Source organism: Stegostoma tigrinum, chromosome 15, assembly GCF_030684315.1.
Source record: "Stegostoma tigrinum isolate sSteTig4 chromosome 15, sSteTig4.hap1, whole genome shotgun sequence".
Taxonomy (NCBI): Eukaryota; Metazoa; Chordata; class Chondrichthyes; order Orectolobiformes; family Stegostomatidae; genus Stegostoma; species Stegostoma tigrinum.
This window is the reverse complement of record NC_081368.1, coordinates 18,601,642-18,623,654: the sequence shown is the minus strand read 5'-3', so window position 1 is coordinate 18,623,654 and position 22,013 is coordinate 18,601,642. Positions and strand designations below refer to the sequence as shown.

Here is a 22,013-nt window from a genome sequence, read left to right as displayed (position 1 = left end):
CCGTGTTGGCTTTATGATTGGCACAATCATAATGCAATCAGTTTTGAGGTGAAACTGCTGAACTTTAACACTACCATCAAAACGTCATCAGAAAGTAGCGAAAATGGGGGAGATGATGGCCTAGTGTTGTTGTTGCTAGACTGTTAACTTGGGGCATAATCTGGGACAATGGGTTGGAATTTAAATTCAATTTTTAACAATATCTGGAATTAAGAGTTGAATGATGACTGTGAAACCACTGTTGGAAAAATCCATCTGATTCACTAATAACAAAAAACAAAGTTGCTGGAAAAGCTCAGCAGGTCTGGCAGCATCTGTGGAGGAGAAAACAGAGTTAATGTTTTGGGGCCAGTGACCCTTCCTCAGAACTGATGGTGGCTGGCAAAATGTCAGTTTATGTGCAGAAAATAGGGCGGTGGGTGGGGTAGGGAGTAAACGATAAGATAGGGCCCAAGAGAGGATAGACAAAGCAGTTACTAACGATCAGGCTGGGAGGGTGAATAGTTGTTAATTGGGTTGTTAGTGACTAACAACAGAGTGTGTGTAATGGCAGGCTATGTGATAACAAGGCCTGATGTGTGGGATGACTGGCCACTAAAATCCATTACAAACCCCCTGACTCCCACAGCTACCTGGACTATACATCCTCACACCCCACTTCCTGTAAAGACTCCATCCCATTCTCTCAATTCCTCCATCTCTGTCACATATATTCAGATGAGGCCAACTTCGACAAGGGAGCCTCCAAAATGTCCACCTTCGTCCTCAACCAAGGATTCCCCGACTCCATTGTCGACAGAGCCCTCAATCGGGTCTGGCCCATCTCCCACACTTTCACCCTCACCCCTTCTCTTCCTCCCTGCAACAGCGATAGGGTTCCCCTTATCCTCACCTACCGTCCCACCAGCACCAACATCAGATGCCATTTCCGCCACCTCCAGCAAGATGCCACCACCAGACACATATTCCCCTCCCCTCCCTTGTCCGCCTTCTGCAGGGGCCATTACCCGTGGGATGCCCTGGTCCCCACTTCCTTCACCTCCAACACCTCCCCACAGCCCTACGGCACCTTCCCCTGTAACCAGCAAAGGTGCAACACCTGCCCATTTAATTCCTCCCTCCCCAGTATCTAAGGGCCCAAACATACCTTCCAGGTGAAGCAACACTTCACCTGCAGTTCCCAGAGTCTAGTCTACTGCATTTGCTGCTCACTATGTGGTCTCCTTTACATTGGGGAAACAAAACGTAGACTGGCTGACCACTTCAGAAAACATCGCAAAAAAGACTCTGAACCCCCTGTTCCCTGGCCAACATCACTAAATCTAACTTGCTGCAATGTTCCAGCAAAGCTCAATGCAAGCTAGAAGAGCAACACCACATTATCCTCTTGGGGACCTTCCAGCCCTCCGGACTCAATACTGAGTTCAATAATTTTAGGGCCTAAACTCTTCCATGTCTCAGTTCCCTACCTCACACACCCCCTGTTGTTAGTCACTAAACAGCCCCCATTAACAACTATTCACCCTCCCAGCCTGATCGTTAGCAACTGTTTTTGTTCCTGATTTACAGCATCTGCAGCTCGTTTGGTTTTTATTTTGATTCACTAATATACTTTAGCAAAGGAAAGTACTGTACTGACCTGGTCTAACCTACATATGACTCCAGACCCACAGCAATATGGTTGATTCTTAACTGGCCTCTAAAACGACCTAGCAAGCCACTCAGTTGAATCAACTGCAAGAAAGTCTCAAATGAATGTGAAACAGGAAGGACCACCTGGCTCCCTACAAGCAAGTGGACTGGGGCTGGGAAGGGGATTTAAGAAAGTAGCTCATTACTCCAATCCATTCTTAAGGGCAACTAAGAATGGACACTAAATATTGGCCCAGCCAGCAGCAACTCATGAATTTTTTTGAAGAAGTGGTTGCGCTATTGAGAGAACACTGGGGTCCCAGCCACTAGAAGATGGTGCTGAGCTTCATGAACTATCCACACTTCCACAATTTAGAGAAGGCAGGGGTGTTCAGAAAAGACTGAGGTGTCCAGACCTTTTCATGTTTAAGTGGCAAGGCCTTCTGCTGGTGGAAGCTTGCCGTTGCGTGACAATCTCTTGGAACACTATTGATAGTGCTGACTGCAATACAATGGCAGCTGTTTTCCACAACTTTCCAGTGCCTCCTTTACATCCCTGTTACCTGCTGCATTTCCCTAATGGGCATTCTCACCCCAGTACAGTGAAAGTTGCCAGTTGCCTTTGCCCTTTCAACTTCTAAGCTGATTATCCACCCATTGAATCATGTTGGAAAAGCCCATTCCATGGACCACAAGTCCCTCAATGAGATTCAAAACTGAAGCCTCTGGCCTGGAAGTAGGGACTAAGCCCACTGTACTACATGGTCTCACTATCCCTGTAAATGGTATGTATACCAAATTAACCTCCTGCCTTTTCAGTCCCCCTAGGCTCATCATTGGACACGGATCCCAAAAGCAGTCTTTTAGCTGTTTTCCTTAGGGTGAATTGAAGCAAAAATTTGTAACAGATGAACAAACGAGTTTGAAACCAAAAATAATCTGGACAGCACAACATTCTCTAAGTCTCAAAAATTCTCCTCAATCAGGCAGTATTCAGGATGTTTGTGTGTTTATTTTCTTGAGGTCTAATCTGTTGCCACCAGCTACCTTCAATCACATTGCAAATTATTTCTCACATTTTCTTCCACATTTCATGGAATCCCATTGGATCTAGCACACCACATTATGGATAGGTCAGAGCAGATTAGGTAGTGTTTCAATGGAGGAGAGGACAGTTTGGACAGTGGAAAGATTGTGAAGGCCCTGGACAAAGCTTTGGGCTGGAAGACTATCAGGGCAAGCTGAAGGTTCAAGGAAAACACCAGTGAGTTGAGATCATGGTGAGCCTTGAAAGAACTCTGATCGACTAAAACCTGCGCAGGCTATGATGAGAGATAACAAAGTGTGGAGCTGGATGAACACAGCAGGCCAAGCAGCATGTTAGGGGCACAAAAGCTGCCATTTCGGGCCTAGACCCTTATGATGGAATGTTCATTGAGTATGGTTAAGATAAAGATGGCTGTCAGACTTGAAGTGATGCTGAGATAGCTTGAGGTTGAGGCTGATGGTAAAAATAGTTGTACAGGGTTAGATTGGGGGTCAGAATACAAAGTGAAATCAGGAGAATTGGAGATATCATGGCAGAATTATGATGGAGATGTTTCACTGATAACAAAAGTTTGCATACAATGTTGTGAAAAAATCCCAATTGTTTTATAGACATTTGGTGGAACTTAAATATTTCTGAAAAATGAAAGAAAACTTTTATCAAATGTTTTAACACAGAAACATAGAAGATAGATTAAATTAGATTCCCTACAGTGTGGAAACAGGCCCTTTGGCCCAACAAATCCACACTGCCCCTTGGAGAATCCCACCCAGACCCATCCCCCTAAAACCCACACACCCCTGAACACTATGGGCAAGTCAGTATGGCCAATCCACCTAGCCTGCACATCTTTGGACTGTGGGAGGAAACCAGAGCACCCAGAGGAAACCCATGCAGACACAAGAAGAATGTGCAAACTCCACACAGACAGTCACCCGAGGCTGGAATCGAACCAGGGTCCCTGGTGCTGTGAGACTGCAGTGCTAACCACTGAGATACCGTGCCACCCCAAGATAGGAGCAGGAGGAGGCTATTTGGCCCTTTGAGTGTGCTCAGTATTCTTCATGATTATGGCTGATCATCCAACTCAATAGCCTAATCCTACCTGCTCCCCATAACCTTTGATCCCATTCGCCCTAAGTGTTACATCTAGCCGCCTCTTGAGTACATTCAATGTTTTGGCATCAACTACTTCCTGTGGTAATGCATTCCACAAGCTCACCACTCTTTGGCTGAAGAAATGTCTCCTCATCTCTGTCTTAAATGGTCCACCCCAAGTCTCATACTGTGGCCCCTGGTTCTGGACACACCCACCATTAGGAACACCCTCCCTGCATCTACCCTGTCCAGTCCTGTTAGAATTTTACAAGTCTCTCTCAGATTCCAAACCCCCTCATTCATCTGAACTCTAGCAAAAACAATCCCAACTTAGTCAATCTCTCCTTATGCGTCAGGCCCACCATCCCCAGAATCAGCCTGGTAAACCTTTGCTGCACTCCCTTGATGCCAAAACTGCACACAATATTCTAGTGTGGTCTCACCAAGGCCCTGTACAAGCGCAACAACACATTCCTGCTCCTGTATGCGAAATCTCTCGCAATTTGCCTTGTTTACCACCTGCTGTACCTACATGCTTACCTTCAGTGACTGGTGTACAAGGACAGCCAGGTCCTGCTGCACACTCCCCTCTCCCAATTTACAGCCATTAAGGCAGTAATCTGCCTTCTTGATTTTGCTTCCAAAGTGAATAACCTCCCATTTATCCAAATTATCCTGCATCTGCCATTGATTTGCCCACTCACACAACCTGTCGAGATCATTTTGTTTGCAGGACAATTTGCAAGAACTGTTCTGATGAATGCAAGATGAAGAGCTGAAACAAAATGTCATTATTCAGTAATACCTGATCATTCTATTGATAATCATCAGCACATAGGGAAACATTAAGAGATCTTGTGGCACAGTGTTGGTATCCCTATCCATGAGCTATGAGGTGCAAATTCATGTCCCAACTGCTCCAGAGACATGTTTCTTGAGCGAGTCACTGTGTTTATTTTATAGGGTGTGCACCAGGAGTAGACTGTCACCAATATAACTTACATGGTACTCGAGGCGAGGTTGGTGTCCTGATGTTTGAGTTTGCCATCCAAGGCCAGGCCACGTTTTTGTCGGTTGTTTGCCAAAGTTGGGGTCAGGCTGTAAACTTTGGTGAAGGTAGAGTTGGGAGCCACAGTGTCACTGAAATCACACATGGTTTACGCAATAAAATCAAAATACTTTTACCATGTTAAAGAGGCCTTGTTATAAACAGTTTCCCAAATGGGTTAGGCTGGCGTGGAATTAGGGGAACATTTATATATCATTAGTAACACAATACCCAAGATAACAAAGTGTGGAGCTGGATGAACACAGCAGGCCAAGCAGGATCTCAGGAGCACAAAAGCTGACGTTTCGGGCCTAGACCCCCCAGTTCTTTTATCTTAACGGGGTATTACTTATGTTCTCCTTGGGTCAGCATTGCCTCCAGCTCAACTACAGATAAGGGCCAGCTCTCTCTGCAACCCAATAACTAAACTGAAAGTTACCTCAGAGTGTCACCCTCTATTTTCCCTTGTGAAGGAAGTGCTTATTTTTCTTTGTGGGTTCCCATGGTAGAATGGATGAAACCCATTAATCATTGTCAAGGGAACGGAAGTGACACAGAGATAACAAGGTGTAGAGCTGGATGAACACGGCAGGCCAAGCAGCATCAGAGGGGCAGGAAGGCTGACGTTTCAGGCCTAGACCCTTTTGTTTTTCTGAAGAAGGGTCTAGGCCCGAAATGTCAGCCTTTCTGCCCCTCTGATGCTGCTTGGCCTGCAGTACTCATCCAGCTCTACACCTTGTTATCTCAGATTCTCCAGCATCTGCAGTTCCTACTATCTTGGAAGTGACACAGACACTTGGACTAACGGCAAAGAAAAGACATCTGAACACGCAGACAGACAGACAGACGCACATGGACACTCAAAAACACTTTTTACAGATCATACTTAAGCAATTACACAGGAAATGTTAGACAATGCCTGAGCAACAACACAACAAAATTCCCCAATTACCCTCATCATCCCCCCACTCTCTGATCCCTAACCATCTCCCAAATCACACCCTCCACCCAATCCAATGACACCCTCAACTCAACCCAACTCCCCATTTAACCTCAGCCAGCTAACTAATCCCCGAACCAGTCTGACTACCAACTCAAACACCTCGCTCCCTCCCAGATCACCCAACTGCCCATCTGCACATGCCTCCAACTGAATCAACTCCCAACCCGACCTCCTGACTAACTCCCAACCACATTGACCACTGACCACTGCCCTGGCCCACACTCACCCAGCTTCTGACCCAATCTGACTACCTTCTCAAAAATCTGACTACCCCCATGTCACCACCCTGTCCCAGCCAGAACACTGGACTAAGCTGCTGAACAAACCCAACTATGCCCTTTTTCAAGATAATAAAATGTGAGGCTGGATGAACACAGCAGGCCCAGCAGCATCTCAGGAGCACAAAAGCTGACGTTTCGGGCCTAGACCCTTCCTCAGATGCCCCTTTTCACCTAGCTATACTGTAGTCACTCTGATTATTTCCCAAATCTTCTCTGATGGTGAATTTTACTTTTCAACCTCCCCAGGCACTATGCTCACTTGACTATTGGACTGACCCAACAATCCCAAACTATCCCATTAGCCTCCTGACTCAACCCACCTATATATCAATCCAATTAACCACTCATGCACTTAGCCATTCACCCACCCAGCTATTCATGAATCTGTGCATCTTACCCACTCTATCCACCAATGCACTTATCCACTGTCCATTCACTCATTTAGCCACTTCCCATCTCCTCAACTTCAAACCTTAAACCTTTAAGCAAATCAGACAGCAGCTAATGCCACAAAAAAGGAGATGTCTTGTCTTACTCTGATTCTACTCCAGCCCAATGGAGTTTCCTGAGGGATATTGCACTATGAATTTATTTGACAGCTAGGATTATAAGGACTTGGAAGAAATATGTGCTAATGTTGATTCAGGGAGACATTGAAGTTCTGTGGCAATCTGCCCATCGTTGCCGCTGCTTATAAGGTTCAAGCCGCGATCCCTCAAACCACATTAAGATGTGCTTTGTATCAAAAATGATTTTTAATTCACCTGTTGAGAAAAATGAAATTAACTTTTAAAAACAACTTAAAAAAGAAGAGTATAGGTCGGGAGGTAGGGAGGGGATAGGTCAGTCCAGGGAAGACGGACAGGTCAAGGAGGTGGGATGAGGTTAGTAGGTAGGAGATGGGGGTGCGTCTTGGGGTGGGAGGAAGGGATGGGCGGGAGGAAGAACAGGTTAGGGAGGCAGAGACAGGTTGGACTGGTTTTGGGATGCAGTGGGTGGAGGGGAAGAGCTGGGCTGGTTGTGTGGTGCAATGGGGGGAGGGGACGAACTGGGCTGGTTTTGGGATGCGGTGGGGGAAGGGGAGATTTTGAAGCCCCCTTCCCCCACCACATCCCAAAACCAGCCCAGCTCGTCCCCTCCACCCACTGCACCACACAACCAGCCCAGCTCTTCGCCTCCACCCACTGCATCCCAAAAACCAGTCCAACCTGTCTCTGCCTCCCTAACCTGTTCTTCCTCTCACCCATCCCTTCCTCCCACCCCAAGCCGCACCTCCATCTCCTACCTACTAACCTCATCCCACCTCCTTGACCTGTCCGTCTTCCCTGGACTGACCTTTCCCCTCCCTACCTCCCCACCTATACTCTCCTCTCCACCTATCTTCTTTTCTCTCTATCTTCGGTCCACCTCCCCCTCTCTCCCTACTTATTCCAGAACCCTCGCCCCATCCCCCTCTCTGATGAAGGGTCTAGGCCCGAAACATCAGCTTTTATGCTCCTGAGATGCTGCTGGGCCTGCTGTGTTCATCCAGCCTCACATTTTATTATCTTGGATTCTCCAGCATCTGCAGTTCCCATTATCACTTAAAAAAGAAGAGCCTGAAGGAAACTTGAGATCACAGCCAAAGATGGTTACCCAAATTTGCATTGCGCATTCGACATCCCAATCCAATTAGAATGGAAAATATCTGAAAAAAATACACCAAAGACAATGCTCTCTTGTGCAATGTGGAGACTCATTAAAAAGTGTGAGAGCAATAAATTTTTGGAGATGGACCTTTAAGACTAATCACTTAGAGAATGGAAACCTGGTTGGAAGTGCTTTCCAGACACTAGTTTATCAAATTACTCTTGGAAACCATGGTCAATGACTTTATTTGGATTCCTTTGCTAGGAGAAGATGAAAGGATAGATCATGAGCTGACCTTTACAATTTTATAAACGCGTGCTTCCTCATAAGAACAAGCAGCTAAGAGAGAAAGAGAAGACCAGAGTGGTTTATTTTTCTTCCTGTCTCTGACTCTTCTCTTTTTTCTCTCTTCTCTCTATCTCAAATTCAAGCTAGCAATACAGCCTACAGAAGATAATCTGTATTTGTATGTGCCTGAACTTCGAGCATGGGTGTGTGCAAACATCAAGAGTGTTTTTTTTAATCTTTATCCTATGTCAGCCTACCCATAATAAATCTAATCTCTCCGTTAAACTCAAGAAAACCCAACTGTTTCATTCTTTTATAATCACTTGGATAGTGACGAAGGATGCTGTAGGTTGCAGAGAGACATAGATAAGCTGCAGAGCTGGGCTGAGAGGTGGCAAATGGAGCTTAATGCAGACAAGTGTGAGGTGATGCACTTTGGTAGGAGTAACCGGAAGGCAAAGTACAGGGCTAATGGCAAGATTCTTAGCAGTGTAGATGAGCAGAGAGATCTCGGTGTCCATGTACACAGATCCTTGAAAATTGCCACCCAGGTTGACAGGGCTGTTAAGAAGGCATACAGAGTTTTAGATTTTTTTAATAGAGGGATCGAGTTCTGGAACCAAGAGGTTATGGTGAAGCTGTACAAAACTCTGGTGCGGTCGCACTTGGAGTATTGTGTACAGTTCTGATCACCGCATTAGAAGAAGGATGTGGAAGTTTTGGAAAGGGTGCAGAGGAGATTTACTAGGATGTTGCCTGGTATGGAGGGAAGGTCTTACGAGGAAAGGCTGAGGGACTTGAGGCTGTTTTCATTAGAGAGAAAAAGGTTGAGAGGTGACTTAATTGAAACATATAAAATAATCTGAGGGGTAGATAGGGCGGTTAGGGAGAGCCTTTTTCCTAGGATGGTGACAGCGAGCACGAGGGGGCATAGCTTTAAATTGAGGGGTGAAAGATATAGGACAGATGTCAGATGTAGTTTCTTTACTCAGAGAGTAGTAAGGGAATGGAACGCTTTGCCTGCACCGGTAGTAGATTCGCCAACTTTAGGTACATTTAAGTCATCATTGGATAAGCATATGGACGTACATGGAATAGTGTAGGTTAGATGGACTTGAGATCAGTATGACAGGTTGACACAACATCGAGGGCTGAAGTGCCTGTACTGTGCTGTGATGTTCTATGTTCTATGTTCAAAGTGGTTAAGCTGTTAAGAATCCACTAAATTGGCAAGTGTGTCCCTGACAAAACAAAATAAAACTTATCGTGATCATTCGAAGAGAGGGAAAGAGGGGAACCACATAACTATTTCCCCATCCTCACCCCATCATAACAAATATGTTACCTGTAATGATGCCCTTAAAATTACTGGACCCCTGATCACAGGCTATGTACAACACTTGGTGTCTGTTCTTCAATCATAGAACATAAAACAGTACAGCACAGGAACAGGCCTTTTGACCTACCATTTCTGTGCTAATCATGATGCTATTCTAAACTATTGCCATTGGCCTGCACATGGTTAACACCCCTCTATTCCGTGCATGACCATTTGTTTGTCTGAATGCCTGTTAAAACATCGCAATCATATATCCTACTACCACCTCCCTGAGCAGTGTGTTCTGGGCACCTACAGCCCTCTGTATAAAAAAAAATTCCCTTGCACATCGCCTTTAAACTTCTCACCTTAAACATTTGACTGCTATTATTTGAATTTTCCACCCTGGGAAAAAGACCCTGACTATCCATCATATCCATGTGAATTTTGTATAGTTCTATCAGATCACCCCTCACATTCCAAAACTGTAGTGAAAACAATCCAAGTTTGTCCATTCTCTGTTTATAGCTAAAACACCCCAGTCCAGTTACGTCTTGGTGAACATCTTTGGCATGCTTTCCAAAGCTTTTGCATTGGCCCTTCAGTGTGAAGGCCAAAGCTGCAAACAATCCTCCAAATGTAGCCTAACTAAAGCGTTATAAAGCTGTGCATTACTTGCCAACTTTTATTCTCAATGTCCCGATCAATGAAGAATGTTTGCGTTCTTTAACATTTTGCCCACTTGTGTTATCACTTTCAGGAAGGATGGATTTAGACTCCAAGATCCCCCTGCATATCAGAGCCCCTAAGAGTCCTCCATTTACTGTATGCTCCCCCTTTGCATTTGACTTCCCAAACTGCACAACCTCACACTTGTCTGGAATATACTCCGCTTGTCATTTCTTCACCCATCGCTCACACCCTGCCCCCGCCACAACCGCCCCAAGAGGATCCCCCTCGTTCTCACACACCACCCCACCAACCTCCGGATACAACGTATCATCCTCCGACACTTCCGCCATTTACAATCCTACCCCACCACCCAAGACATTTTTCCATCCCCACCCCCGTCTGCTTTCCGGAGACACCACTCTCTCCGCGACTCCCTTTTTCGCTCCACACTGCCCTCCAACCCCACCACACCCGGCACCTTCCCCTGCAACCGCAGGAAATGCTACACTTGCCCCCACACGCCTTCCCTCATCCCTATCCCAGGCCCCAAGATGACTTTCCACATTAAGCAGAGGTTCACCTGCACATCTGCCAATGTGGTATACTGCATCCACTGTACCCGGTGTGGCTTCCTCTCCATTGGGGAAACCAAGTGGAGGCTTGGGGACCGCTTTGCAGAACACCTCTGCTCGGTTCGCAATAAACAACTGCACCCCCGAGTCGCAAACCATTTCCACTCCCCCTCCCATTCTTTAGATGACATGTCCATCATGGGCCTCCTGCAGTGCCACAATGATGCCACCCGAAGGTTGCAGCAACAGCAACTCATATTCCGCTTGGGAACGCTGCAGCCCAATGGTATCAATGTGGACTTCACCAGCTTCAAAATCTCCCCTTCCCCCACCGCATCCCAAAACCAGCCCAGTTCATCCCCTCCCCCCACTGCACCACACAACCAGCCCAGCTCTTCCCCTCCACCCACTGCATCCCATAACCAGTCCAACCTGTCTCTGCCTCCCTAACCTGTTCTTCCTCTCACCCATCCCTTCCTCCCACCCCAAGCCGCACCTCCATCTCCTACCTACCAACCTCATCCCACCTCCTTGACCTGTCCGTCTTCCCTGGACTGACCTATCCCCTCCCTACCTCCCCACCTATACTCCCCTCTCCACCTATCTTCTTTTCTCTCCATCTTCGGTCCACCTCCCCCTCTCTCCCTATTTATTCCAGAACCCTCACCCCATCCCCCTCTCTGATGAAGGGTCTAGGCCCAAAACGTCAGCTTTTGTGCTCCTGAGATGCTGCTTGGCCTGCTGTGTTCATCCAGCCTCATGTTTCATTATCTTGGATTCTCCAGCATCTGCAGTTCCCATTATCACTTCCACCAATCCATATCCTGCTGGATCCTCTGACAACCTTCCTCAATATCTACACCTCCACCAACTTCAGACCCCCTGCTTAATGTCATGATGACTATCCCTAATAAGTCCATTGATTTTTTTTTCAAATATGAGTAAATCCTGTTCCTAAGAATCTTCTCCAATAATTTCCCTACCAGTGACATGAAGTTCACCAGCCTATAATTGCCTGGATTACCTCTGCTGCCCATTTTAAACAAAGAAATAACATTGGCTATTCTTCAGTCTTCTGGGATCTCACCTGTGGCTGAAGAGGATACAATGATTTCTGCCAAGGCCCAAGCAATCTCCTCCTTTGCCTCCTTCAGTATCCTGGGATAGATCCCATCAGGCCCTGTGGTTTGATTTACCTTAATGTTTTACCCAACACCATCTCCTTTTTAATACCAATATGCCCATGGACACGAACAGGACCTCCCTAATCTTACCAACAACCATCCTTGGTGAATACCGACACAAAGTGCTCCTAAAGGACCTCACCTATTTCCTCTGACACCATACATAAATTCCCTCCTTTGTCCTTGAATGACCTACGCTTTCTCTAGCTAGCCTCTTGCTCCCAATGTCTGAAGAAAATTATTGGGATTCTCCTTTATCCCACTTGCTAAGTATATTTCATAGCCCCTTCTAACCTTCCCAGTTTCTTACTTAATCACTTTTCTCCTTCTTTCATACTCCTCAAGAGCCTTGTTCAATTTTCATTCACTAAACCTTATATATGCTTCTTTTTTTCTTTTTGAATTAAGTTTTAAATCTCTTGTCACCATGGTTTCTGACTTTTGCCAACTTTATTTTTCATCCTGAGAGGAACATGCAGGTCAACTGACCTTTCAAAGACTCCCACATGTTACGTGTGGATTTCACCTCAAACAACTGCCTCCCAAGTTCCAATTCCTGCCTAATATAATTGTAATTAACCTTCCCCCAATTTAGCACTTTCACCTGAGGTCCAAACATATCCTCATCTATAATTATCATTAAACCTACAGAATTACTGTCACTGTTCCCAAAATACAATCCTAGTAGAAATTTCAATCATCTGGCAAGATTCATTCCCCAATAAAATCTCTAGCACAGCCCCTTCCCAAGTTGAACTATTTACATAATGTTTCAAGAAGCTCTGCAGGATGCACCTAACATATTCTATCCCGTGAAAGCCCGTGGTCCTAAAGGAGTCCCAGTCAATATTACAGAAGTTAAAATCACCCACCACAATAACGCTGTCGTTTTTACATCTTTCCAAGATCTGCATGCATGCTGTTCCTCTATCTCCTACTGGCTAATGGGAGGCCTACAATATAACCCAATCATTGTGACTGCATATTTTTTACTCCCGAGTTCTACCCATATTGCGTGGTCGGATGAGCTGTCTAAGATGTTCTCTTTTCTTGCAGCTATGGCATTTCCCTTAGTCAATAATGCAATTCCTCCACCCTTTCTGTTCTCTTCTATCACACCTAAAACATCATGAAATGTTGAGTTTTGCCCTTCTCTCAAAAGGCATTCAGAGAAACGAACATAGACAATCAATGTCAATTCATATGCTGCTTTCAAATAACAGATTTTAAGACATTTAGATGCAGAATGCTGATAGCTGTTATGGTAAAATCACCATAATAGTGTATTGGTAGTCTTGTGGTAGACCAACCTGGAGGCACCTCTATTACATAACGATTAAAGGAATTTTTATCTCAGTCGTCACACAAATGAATTCTAGGGATTTCCAGGCAATTTTTCCCCTACTTTTACTATAACTCGCTCTGATGTGTAAAACCAAATGAAAACCCTGTTCACTACTTGATCTTTAGTGTAGGGATAGTGTCGGGGGATGGGCTTAGATTAGTTCACAGGTCGGTACAACATCGAGGGCTGAAACGCTTGTTCGGCGCTGTATTGTTCTATGTTCTATGTTTACATTTAATTGAATACAATTCTCTTTCTCTTTCTTCTTTTCTGTCTGCATTGATACAATGAAGTTAAATCCCTATGTTTCCCGCCACTCCACCATTGTGGTTCTATCCCCATACAATAATACGGACACTTGTATCAGAGGGGATGCCACACCTAGTCTAGCAATTCGGAGGCCCACACTTGTGGTCTGTGGATAGAGATTCAAATCCCACCATAGTCGCTTGTTGATTTTAAATTCATTTAATTCTGTAATAAAAAGAAATAATTACTGACCATAAGACTACCACTACTTGTTCTTCTAAATTCCCATCTGGTGTTCTAGCATTAAGGGTGACAATCAGTTGCCCAGACTGGCCCACATATGACAGCTTCCCACCTTAAGGTCTGATTATTCAAGTGTAAGGTGATGCTCCATTATATTACTGAGCAGGCATTGCACTGTAAAAGGTGTAGAGAAAGCTGATAAAGTTCAGTGTAGTGCAATGAGATAAAGTGAGTTTTGTGCCACATCACATTTTACTTCCACAACTAAAATGCACCTAATTATAGCACAGAGTCTAATGTGCAAGAACACATACAGACTTACAGAAATATGCCTGTACGCATTACACGTGAATCACAATGACTGAGCACAGAACTGATTAATTTCACGAAACAGTTGCAACTTACTTTGGTTCTTCCGTACATATCGTCTTCGCATATTTGTCAAGTTGATAGAGGACTACATCTGTGACCTGATCAACTGATTAGACAAGGTGACAATGTAACTTGCAGTAGCTGACAGAGAACACTCATAGCACAATATCAGTAAGGTCCCACAGCTAATCAAATGTTGAGAAATATGATTTGTCTGTAGGTTTTGCTGCTGACACTTTATCCTTTTTCTGCCTTGGTTTCCACACTTTAGATTCTGATCATGTTCTAACTCCCCTAAACTACCGGGGAGATTGTTTTTGAGCAGACAGTGTAATTTACTGACACGCGCAAACAAAAGGTTGTAGATTAGTGGAACAAAATAGTACTCAGTGCTATTGCAAAATGAATGGAATTATTGCGAGATGATTCAAACAACTTAACACAGACAATGTGTTGGTAATGGGGTGAAGCAATTAATAAAGCTTGCAAGTATGTTAATAGGCTGTGTGGGTGTCCTCCATGTGCTCCAGTTTCCTCCCACAATCCAAAGGTGTGCAGATTAGGTGGATTGGCCATGCTAAAATTCCCATAGAGTCTAGGGTGGGAAATGCAGGGATTGGGTAGGGTGTGAGATGCTTTTCCAAAAGTCTGTGGGGGCTTGATGGGATGAATGGCCTGCTTCCACACTGTAGGGATTCTATGATTATGATTACATATAGTCAGGATAATGAATACAAACTTATCCGGGCTACATACTGCGTTAGCTGCTCACTAGAGACTGGATAGTTCTCATTACGATACAATTAACCGCTCAACATGATTAGGCCCGCCATGAAGGGATTAGGGGTGGGAGTAGACCACTGAGGTCCAGTGAGGGTTGGAGAGGACACCTACCACTCTTGGTTGACACAGACAACTAGAATCAAATTTAAGTTAGCTATCCTGCTGTGCCTCTTCTGGCCTCATGATCTCCCCTCGACCAGATCTGATCTGATGAGGTCTGTAGCTCCCAGGCCTCTATTATTGCAGATAGTGTTCTGAAGAGTCTATGTACACATTTAAAGTTGGAGCTTGACGTTATCCAAGAAGGGTAACTCTGTTCAAGTTAACATCTGGTCACAACAGGAACACAATCCCCAGTGGGCATCACGAACTTTATTTTAACCAGACCCTCAGCTTCCACCAGACGGTGTGTACTAAATTTGCGGCTGTGGCATCATGCTTTGCACAGAAGCGTGTTTGTGTCATAGAAAACCAATACAATGATATAAATGAGGACGTTGTACCTACCAGATAACTTAATCTTCTTCACCACCTTGCTTGTGTTATTGTTAATGTGGACAGTGACTTTTAGAGGGTCGCCATGATAATACATCTGAAAAAGAATCATACTCAGGTTGGAGAGTGCTGTTGACTTTGTGCAAAGCATTTTATTTCACAGGCTGTGCTGTTCAATTTGTCAAAACATACCAGTTAGGTTATAGTGAGATTAAAGAACTGAACTCTCACATTCAGAAGAAAATGCCTCTGGAAAATTAAAAACTTTGCATCCCACCCCCTCTGCCACCTCTCAAATTCAGCCTTGTTTCAGGTGACTGAGGAATTTGCTTGACTCATGAATCTAAGAAAATAGGAGTTCTATGATCATTAGTATTATCAACATATTTAAACAACAAAGAACAAACAAAGAATAGTAAAGACAAGATCAGGCTCATTGGCCAAGACACATGATGCCTTTCTAAATTAAAAGCCTTTTACTCCTGGGTGGTCTATGTCCCTTTATTCCCTGCCCATTCATATATCTGTCAAGATGCCTCTTAATTGTTGCTATTGTATCTGCCTCCATCTCCTACTTTGGCAGTGCATTCCTTCCCACCTTCTGAGTTAAAAAAAACTTTCCTCTCGCATCTCCTTCAAACTTTCCTCTTTTTAAGCTAAAGCTATGTCCCCTAAAAATTGCCATTTCTATTCCTGGAAAAAGACTCTGACTATCGATTCTGTCCATGCCCCTCATAATTTTGTAAACTTCAGTTGCCCCTCATGCTTTGACATTCGAGGGAAGACAAAGCGGGTTTGTCCAATCTCTCTTCATAGCTAATACCCTCCAAACCAAGTACGCAGTGGTAAACCTTTTCTGTACCCTTTCCAAAGCCTCCACATGCGTGGAGGTAGCGTGGCAACCAGAACTGAATGCAATATTCCAAATATGGCCTCGCCAAAGTTTAGACAACTGCAAGCAACAATTAACCATAAATTACCAATACAGTGTTCGGTAAAACCTGGCCCACAGCTAGAAGCTAAGTGCTAGATTTGGTGGAGCCCAGTATGCCCAAGAATGACACAGTAAATGAAGGCTGAGCATCTGCTGTCTTGGGCTTCACATCTTACCACCTGGGACACACTGCCACGATGCTCCCAGCATGCTCAGGGGTGGTGTTCATTGCCAGTTTTGGCATCTTGCTGTTTCCATCCACCCCTTTAGTGTGGGTATTCGTCTAACAATAACATAAGAGGGTTCTGGAGTTAAATGGATTGTGGTAGAATTGAGGAGGGAGGAATTAGGCAGCATCTTTTGGAGTTTGTTCATTTTTAGGAGTTGATGCAATTTTCCAGGAAGTAGTTTGTAATGGACTGCCGTGTGTCCAATGCCGATGAAGGAAAGTGGATATGATTCTTGAGGCTGCAGAACCAATCAGAAAGCAGCTTTTTCTGCCTGCTGCCCTTTCTATGGGATGTGGAGTTTTTTTGCTACATTACCCCTTGGCTTCTGTCTAATTTGGGTCTGACACTGAGTAGGAGTCCAGTCTACTACCAGGAAGGTTCTAGCAGAGTTCTCCCCTTCTCCAAGACAAACATCCTAATTGTTAACTATTCACTATTCATTGCTGCTAAGCCAATCACCAGTTCCGATGTTAGTAGCAAAACTACAACTGTGACATCTACCCTAGTATGGTGGTAAATTGCTCAGGCATGCCTTGTCTACCAAAAATAGGAGAAATCCAATTCAGACAATTATGGCCCCACCAGCTTAATCTCAATCAACAGAGAAATGATGGAAAGTGATGTGAACAGTGCTATCAAGTGACATTTATACAATAACGAACTGCTAATCCATATACAATTTGGGTTACACCAGGATCACTCAACTCTGATCTCATTACAACCTTGGCCCAAACACGGACAAAAGTGCATACCACCACAGGCAAGGTGAAAGTGATTGCCCTTGACATCAAAGCAGAATTTCACTGTCTGCAGCATCATGGTATCCGAGCATAACTGCAGTTAAGGAGGTGTACAAGGTAATGAGAGGCATGAATAGAGTCGATAGCTAGAGACTTTTCCCCAGAGCAGGATTGACTGCCACGAGGGGTCATGGTTTTGAAGTGTTAGGAGGAAGGTATCGAGGAGACATCAGAGGGAGGTTCTTCACCCAGAGAGTTGTGAGCGCATGGAATAGTTTACCAGTGGTAGACGTGGAAGCAGAGTCATTAGTGACATTTAAGTGACTGCTGGACATGCACATGGACAGCAGTGAATTGAGGGGAATGTAGGTTAGGTTATTTTATTTTTGGATTAGGATTATTCCACGGCACAACATCATGGGCCGAAGGGCCTGTACTGTGCTGTACTTTTCTGTGTTCTATGTTCTATGTTCTATGTTCTATGTTCATAAGAATATTCTCCAATGGATGCAGTCATACCTTGCACAAAGGAATATGGAGGTGACTGTTCATTCATCACAGTCTCAAGACATCACTGCAGCAGATCCCTGGATTAAGTACCTTCTAACCAACCTGTTCAGACATAATGATACATTTCTGGAAGAGGTTGGACTTGAGTGTGAGCCTTTGGACTCAGAAGTTGGGAAGCTTCCACTGCAACACAAGAGACGCTACCACCTCAGGTTAGCATCCTATGCCTAACATTCTTCAGCTACTTCACCATTGCCTTTCTTTCCATCTTAAGGTGAGATGTGGGGATGTTCATTGATGGTTGCACAATGTACCTTATTATTTGTGACTCTTCAGATATGGCAGCACTCCATGACAACAGAAGCAAGACCGAAACAACATTACAGCTTGTGTTGACAAGTAGCCAGTCACATTCATGCCAAAGAAGTGCCAGCTAATGACAATCTATAACTCACCTTGACATTCAATTGCATCACTACCACTGAATCCCTCACTATCAACATCCAAGGTGGTATCATTGACCAGAAACTGAATAGGACCGGTCATATAAACACTGGTTACAGGAACAGATCAAAGGTTAGAAATTCTATGATGAATAATTCACTTCTTAATTTCCCAAAGCCTGTCCATCAGATAAAAGGCACAAGTCAGGAACATTCTGGAAAATTCCCTACTTGCCTATTGGAGTGCAACTCTAATAACAGTCAAAAAGATAAAGAACACCCGGAACAAAACAGCTGATTTTATAAACACCCATATATCAGTTTAAATATTCACTTCCACTATCATCAATGCAGAATGTCTCCAACTACTTGCCAAAATATCTCAAACCTTCTTTAACAGCATCTTCCAAACTCATGACCTCAACCATCCAGCTGAGGCAGCAGACATATAGAAACCTCCACCTGCAATTTTGCCACCACGGCAAATACTAGTATTCCATCATTTTCAATGCCATGTGACTGGTGGGCTGGTTAGTTTCATTGGCCAGATATCTACCTCGTGGTTCAGAACATCAATAGCTTGGAGCTGAATCCCCATTCCCCATTTGAACTTACGAACTCCAGATTTTTTTCAGCTTAGGTGCTCCATGAATATTAATTGCTAATTGCAGACCAGGCCCAATATCATAACACATCCTCCACTAACTGACTCGCATTTTGTGCAAACTGTTCAGGATTTATGCCCCTTTTGCATTTGCATTAGTTTGTACCAATATTCACATTTTATGTAAACATTTTTACATCACTAATTTCATCAGGGCTTGAATTTATTTAAGTTCCAATTCTATTCCCTATGGTTTGGATTGATAATGTACAGGACTAGGAAAATCTGCAGATAGCAGAGGGATTATTACTTAACAAAGGATCATCCAGCACTGCCCTCCATCCCATTGATGAGATTGAAAGGGATTATTTTAATGCTTTGCTTCCTGCTTTTTACACATTTGCCAGAAAAAAATAAGTTGAAAGATATCTTTAACTGCCTTTATGGGCATTTGCAGAATTCCTGAACTTGATAATGTTCAATACTGGAAATTACACTTAGTTGGAGTATTGTGGCACTTAGATAATGTCTGGGGCAAATGTAATTGGCAGAACAAAGACAAAAAACCCTTGAACATTGAATGATGGCTTGCACTGTCTCGATATCTGCCCACCCCTCACCCCAACACCCAATGCACTTCTGAAAGTCAGAGGCAGCCAATGGGGGGCAATAGTTTGTTGGCTCAAAGGACCAGTGTGTGTTACACAACTTACAACCAAGAGTCATACCAGCTTCGTCTAAAGCAATATATCATTTAATCTTCTCCACATTTGAGTTAAAATTGATCCTATAGGCACAACAAACACAGGGCTGATAATTTCAGCCAAGGCTTAAAAAATGAACAGCTTCTCTTCATATCTGGCCTTTCTTGATCTTAGAAAGTCCTGAAGCGCTTTCCTGTCAATTAATTAGTTTTTAAGTGTAGTTACTGTTGTGATGTGGGAAATATGCACACAGCAAGGGGCCATATGAAAATAATAACTCAATCATCATTTGTAGTGATTTTTTTGAGAGTTAAGAATTGGCTAGCTCACAACGAAAAAAATCCTTTGATATTCTTTGGAACAGGGTTAACAAGCAAGGAAAGATAGCCCCTCAGTTTAATAAAAACCAAAAGAATTGCGGATGCAGTAAATCAGGAACAAAAACAAAGTTGCTGGAAGAGCTCAGCAGGTCTGGCAGCACCTGTGAAGAAGCTAATGTTTCGGGTCTGATGACCCTTCCTCAGAACAGTTTAATATTTCATTTGAATAAAAATCCCTCCAACTCTGCAGCACTCCAAGAAAATGTTCTTTTTAAGTCACTTGTGGGATGTGGGGGAACTGGATGCTTATGGATGTGATGCCAATCAAGCAGGCTGCTTTGTCTTGGATGGTGTCAAGCTTATTGAATGATATGGGAATTGCACCAATCCAGACAGTAGGGATTACTCCATCATACTTCTTTCTTGTGCCTTGTAGATTGTGGATAGGCTTTGGGGAATCAGGAAATAAGTTACTTACTGTTATCTACTTGTAAGTTACCTATTTTCTGACCTATTCTTTGAGCTACTGTATTTATATAGGTAGTCCACTTGAGTTTCTGGTCAATGGAACCCTCAGGGTTTGGATAATACGCGAGTCAGTGACAGGAACACTGTCAAATATCAAGGGGGCAATGGTTAGATTGACTTTTATTGGGGGTGGTTATTGCTTGGCCTTTGTGTGGCATGAATGTTACTTGCCACTTGTCAGTCCAGGCCTGGATATTGTCCAAAGCTTGTCGCATTTGATCACAGACTGCATCAGATTCTGAGAAGTCATGAATGGTTCTGAACATTCTGCATTAACCAAACATCCACACTTCTGATCTTATGATGGACAAAACATCATTGATGAAGCAGCTGAAGATGGTTTGGCCCAGTACACTACCCTGAGAAACTCTTGCAAAGTTGTCCTACAGCTGAGCTGCGTGACCTCTAACAACCACAACTAGCTTCATTTGTGCTGGTGAATCCAACCAGCAGACAGTTTCCCCCTGATTTCCCAATGAATCCAGTTTTGTTACAGCACCTTGATGCCATAGTCAGTTGAATGTAGACTTGATGTCAAGGACTGCCATTTCACCTCACCTCTGGATTTCAGCCCTTTGTCCATGTTTGAATCAAGGCTGTAATGAGGTCAGGAGCTGAGTGGTCCTGGTGGAACACAAACTGGGCATCACTGAGCAGGTTATTTCTGAGCAGGTACTGCTTGATAGCACAGTTGATAACGCCTTCCATCACTCTATTGATAATCAAGAGTAGCCCGACTGGTAATTGGTTATAGAACATAGAACATTACAGCACAGTACAGGCCCTTCGGCCCTCAATGTTGTGCTGACCTGTCATACCGATCTCAAGCTCATCTAAACTACACTATTCCATGTACGTCCATATGCTTGTCCAATAACGACTTAAATGTACCTAAAGTTGGTGAATCCACTACCGTTGCAGGCAAAGCATTCCATTCCCTTACTACTCTCTGAGCAAAAAAACTACCTCTGACATCTGTCCTATATCTTTCACCCCTCAATTTAAAGCTTGCCCCCTCGTGCTCGCCGTCACCATCCTAGGAAAAAGGCTCTCCCTATCCACCCTATCTAACCCTCTGATTATTTTATATGTTTCAATTAAGTCACCTCTCAACATTCTTCTCTCTAATGAAAACAGCCTCAAGTCCCTCAGCCTTTCCTCATAAGACCTTCCCTCCATACCAGGCAACATCCTAGTAAATCTCCTCTGCACCCTTTCCAAAGCTTCCACATCCTTCTTATAATGCAGTGATCAGAGCTGTACACAATACTCCAAGTGCGGCCGAACCAGAGTTTTGTACAGCTTCACCATAACCTCTTGGTTCCAGAACTCGATCCCTCCATTAATAAAAGCAAAAACACTGTATGCCTTCTTAACAGCCCTGTCAACCTGGGTGGCAACTTTCAAGGATCTGTGTACATGGACACCGAGATCTCTCTGCTCATCTACACTGCCAAGAATCTTACCATTAGCCCAGTACTTTGCCTTCCGGTTACTCCTACCAAAGTGCATTACCTCACACTTGTCTGCATTAAACTCCATTTGCCACCTCTCAGCCCAGATCTGCAGCTTATCTATGTCTCTCTGCAACGTACAGCATCCTTCGTCACTATCCACAACTCCACCGACCTTAGTGTCGTCTGCAAATTTACTAACCCATCCTTCTACGCCCTCATCCAGGTCATTTATTAAAATGACAAACAGCAGTGGACCCAACACAGACCCTTGCAGTACACCACT

General features: G+C 44.1%; 1 protein-coding gene across 5 annotated transcripts in view; it reads right to left on the bottom strand.

The window, feature by feature from the left end:
- The window catches only part of LOC125459022 (beta-arrestin-1-like), a 68,170-nt gene that overhangs the window by 5,719 nt on the left and 40,438 nt on the right, over positions 1-22,013 (bottom strand). For all 5 annotated transcript variants that reach the window (XM_059651359.1, XM_048544900.2, XM_048544901.2 and 2 more), the window contains 3 exons: positions 15,273-15,357; positions 14,016-14,088; positions 4,781-4,918 (listed from right to left, as the gene is read on the bottom strand). In XM_059651359.1, coding sequence (XP_059507342.1) covers positions 4,781-4,918; positions 14,016-14,088; positions 15,273-15,357 — 296 coding nt within the window. The remainder of the gene's footprint in view (positions 1-4,780; positions 4,919-14,015; positions 14,089-15,272; positions 15,358-22,013) is intronic.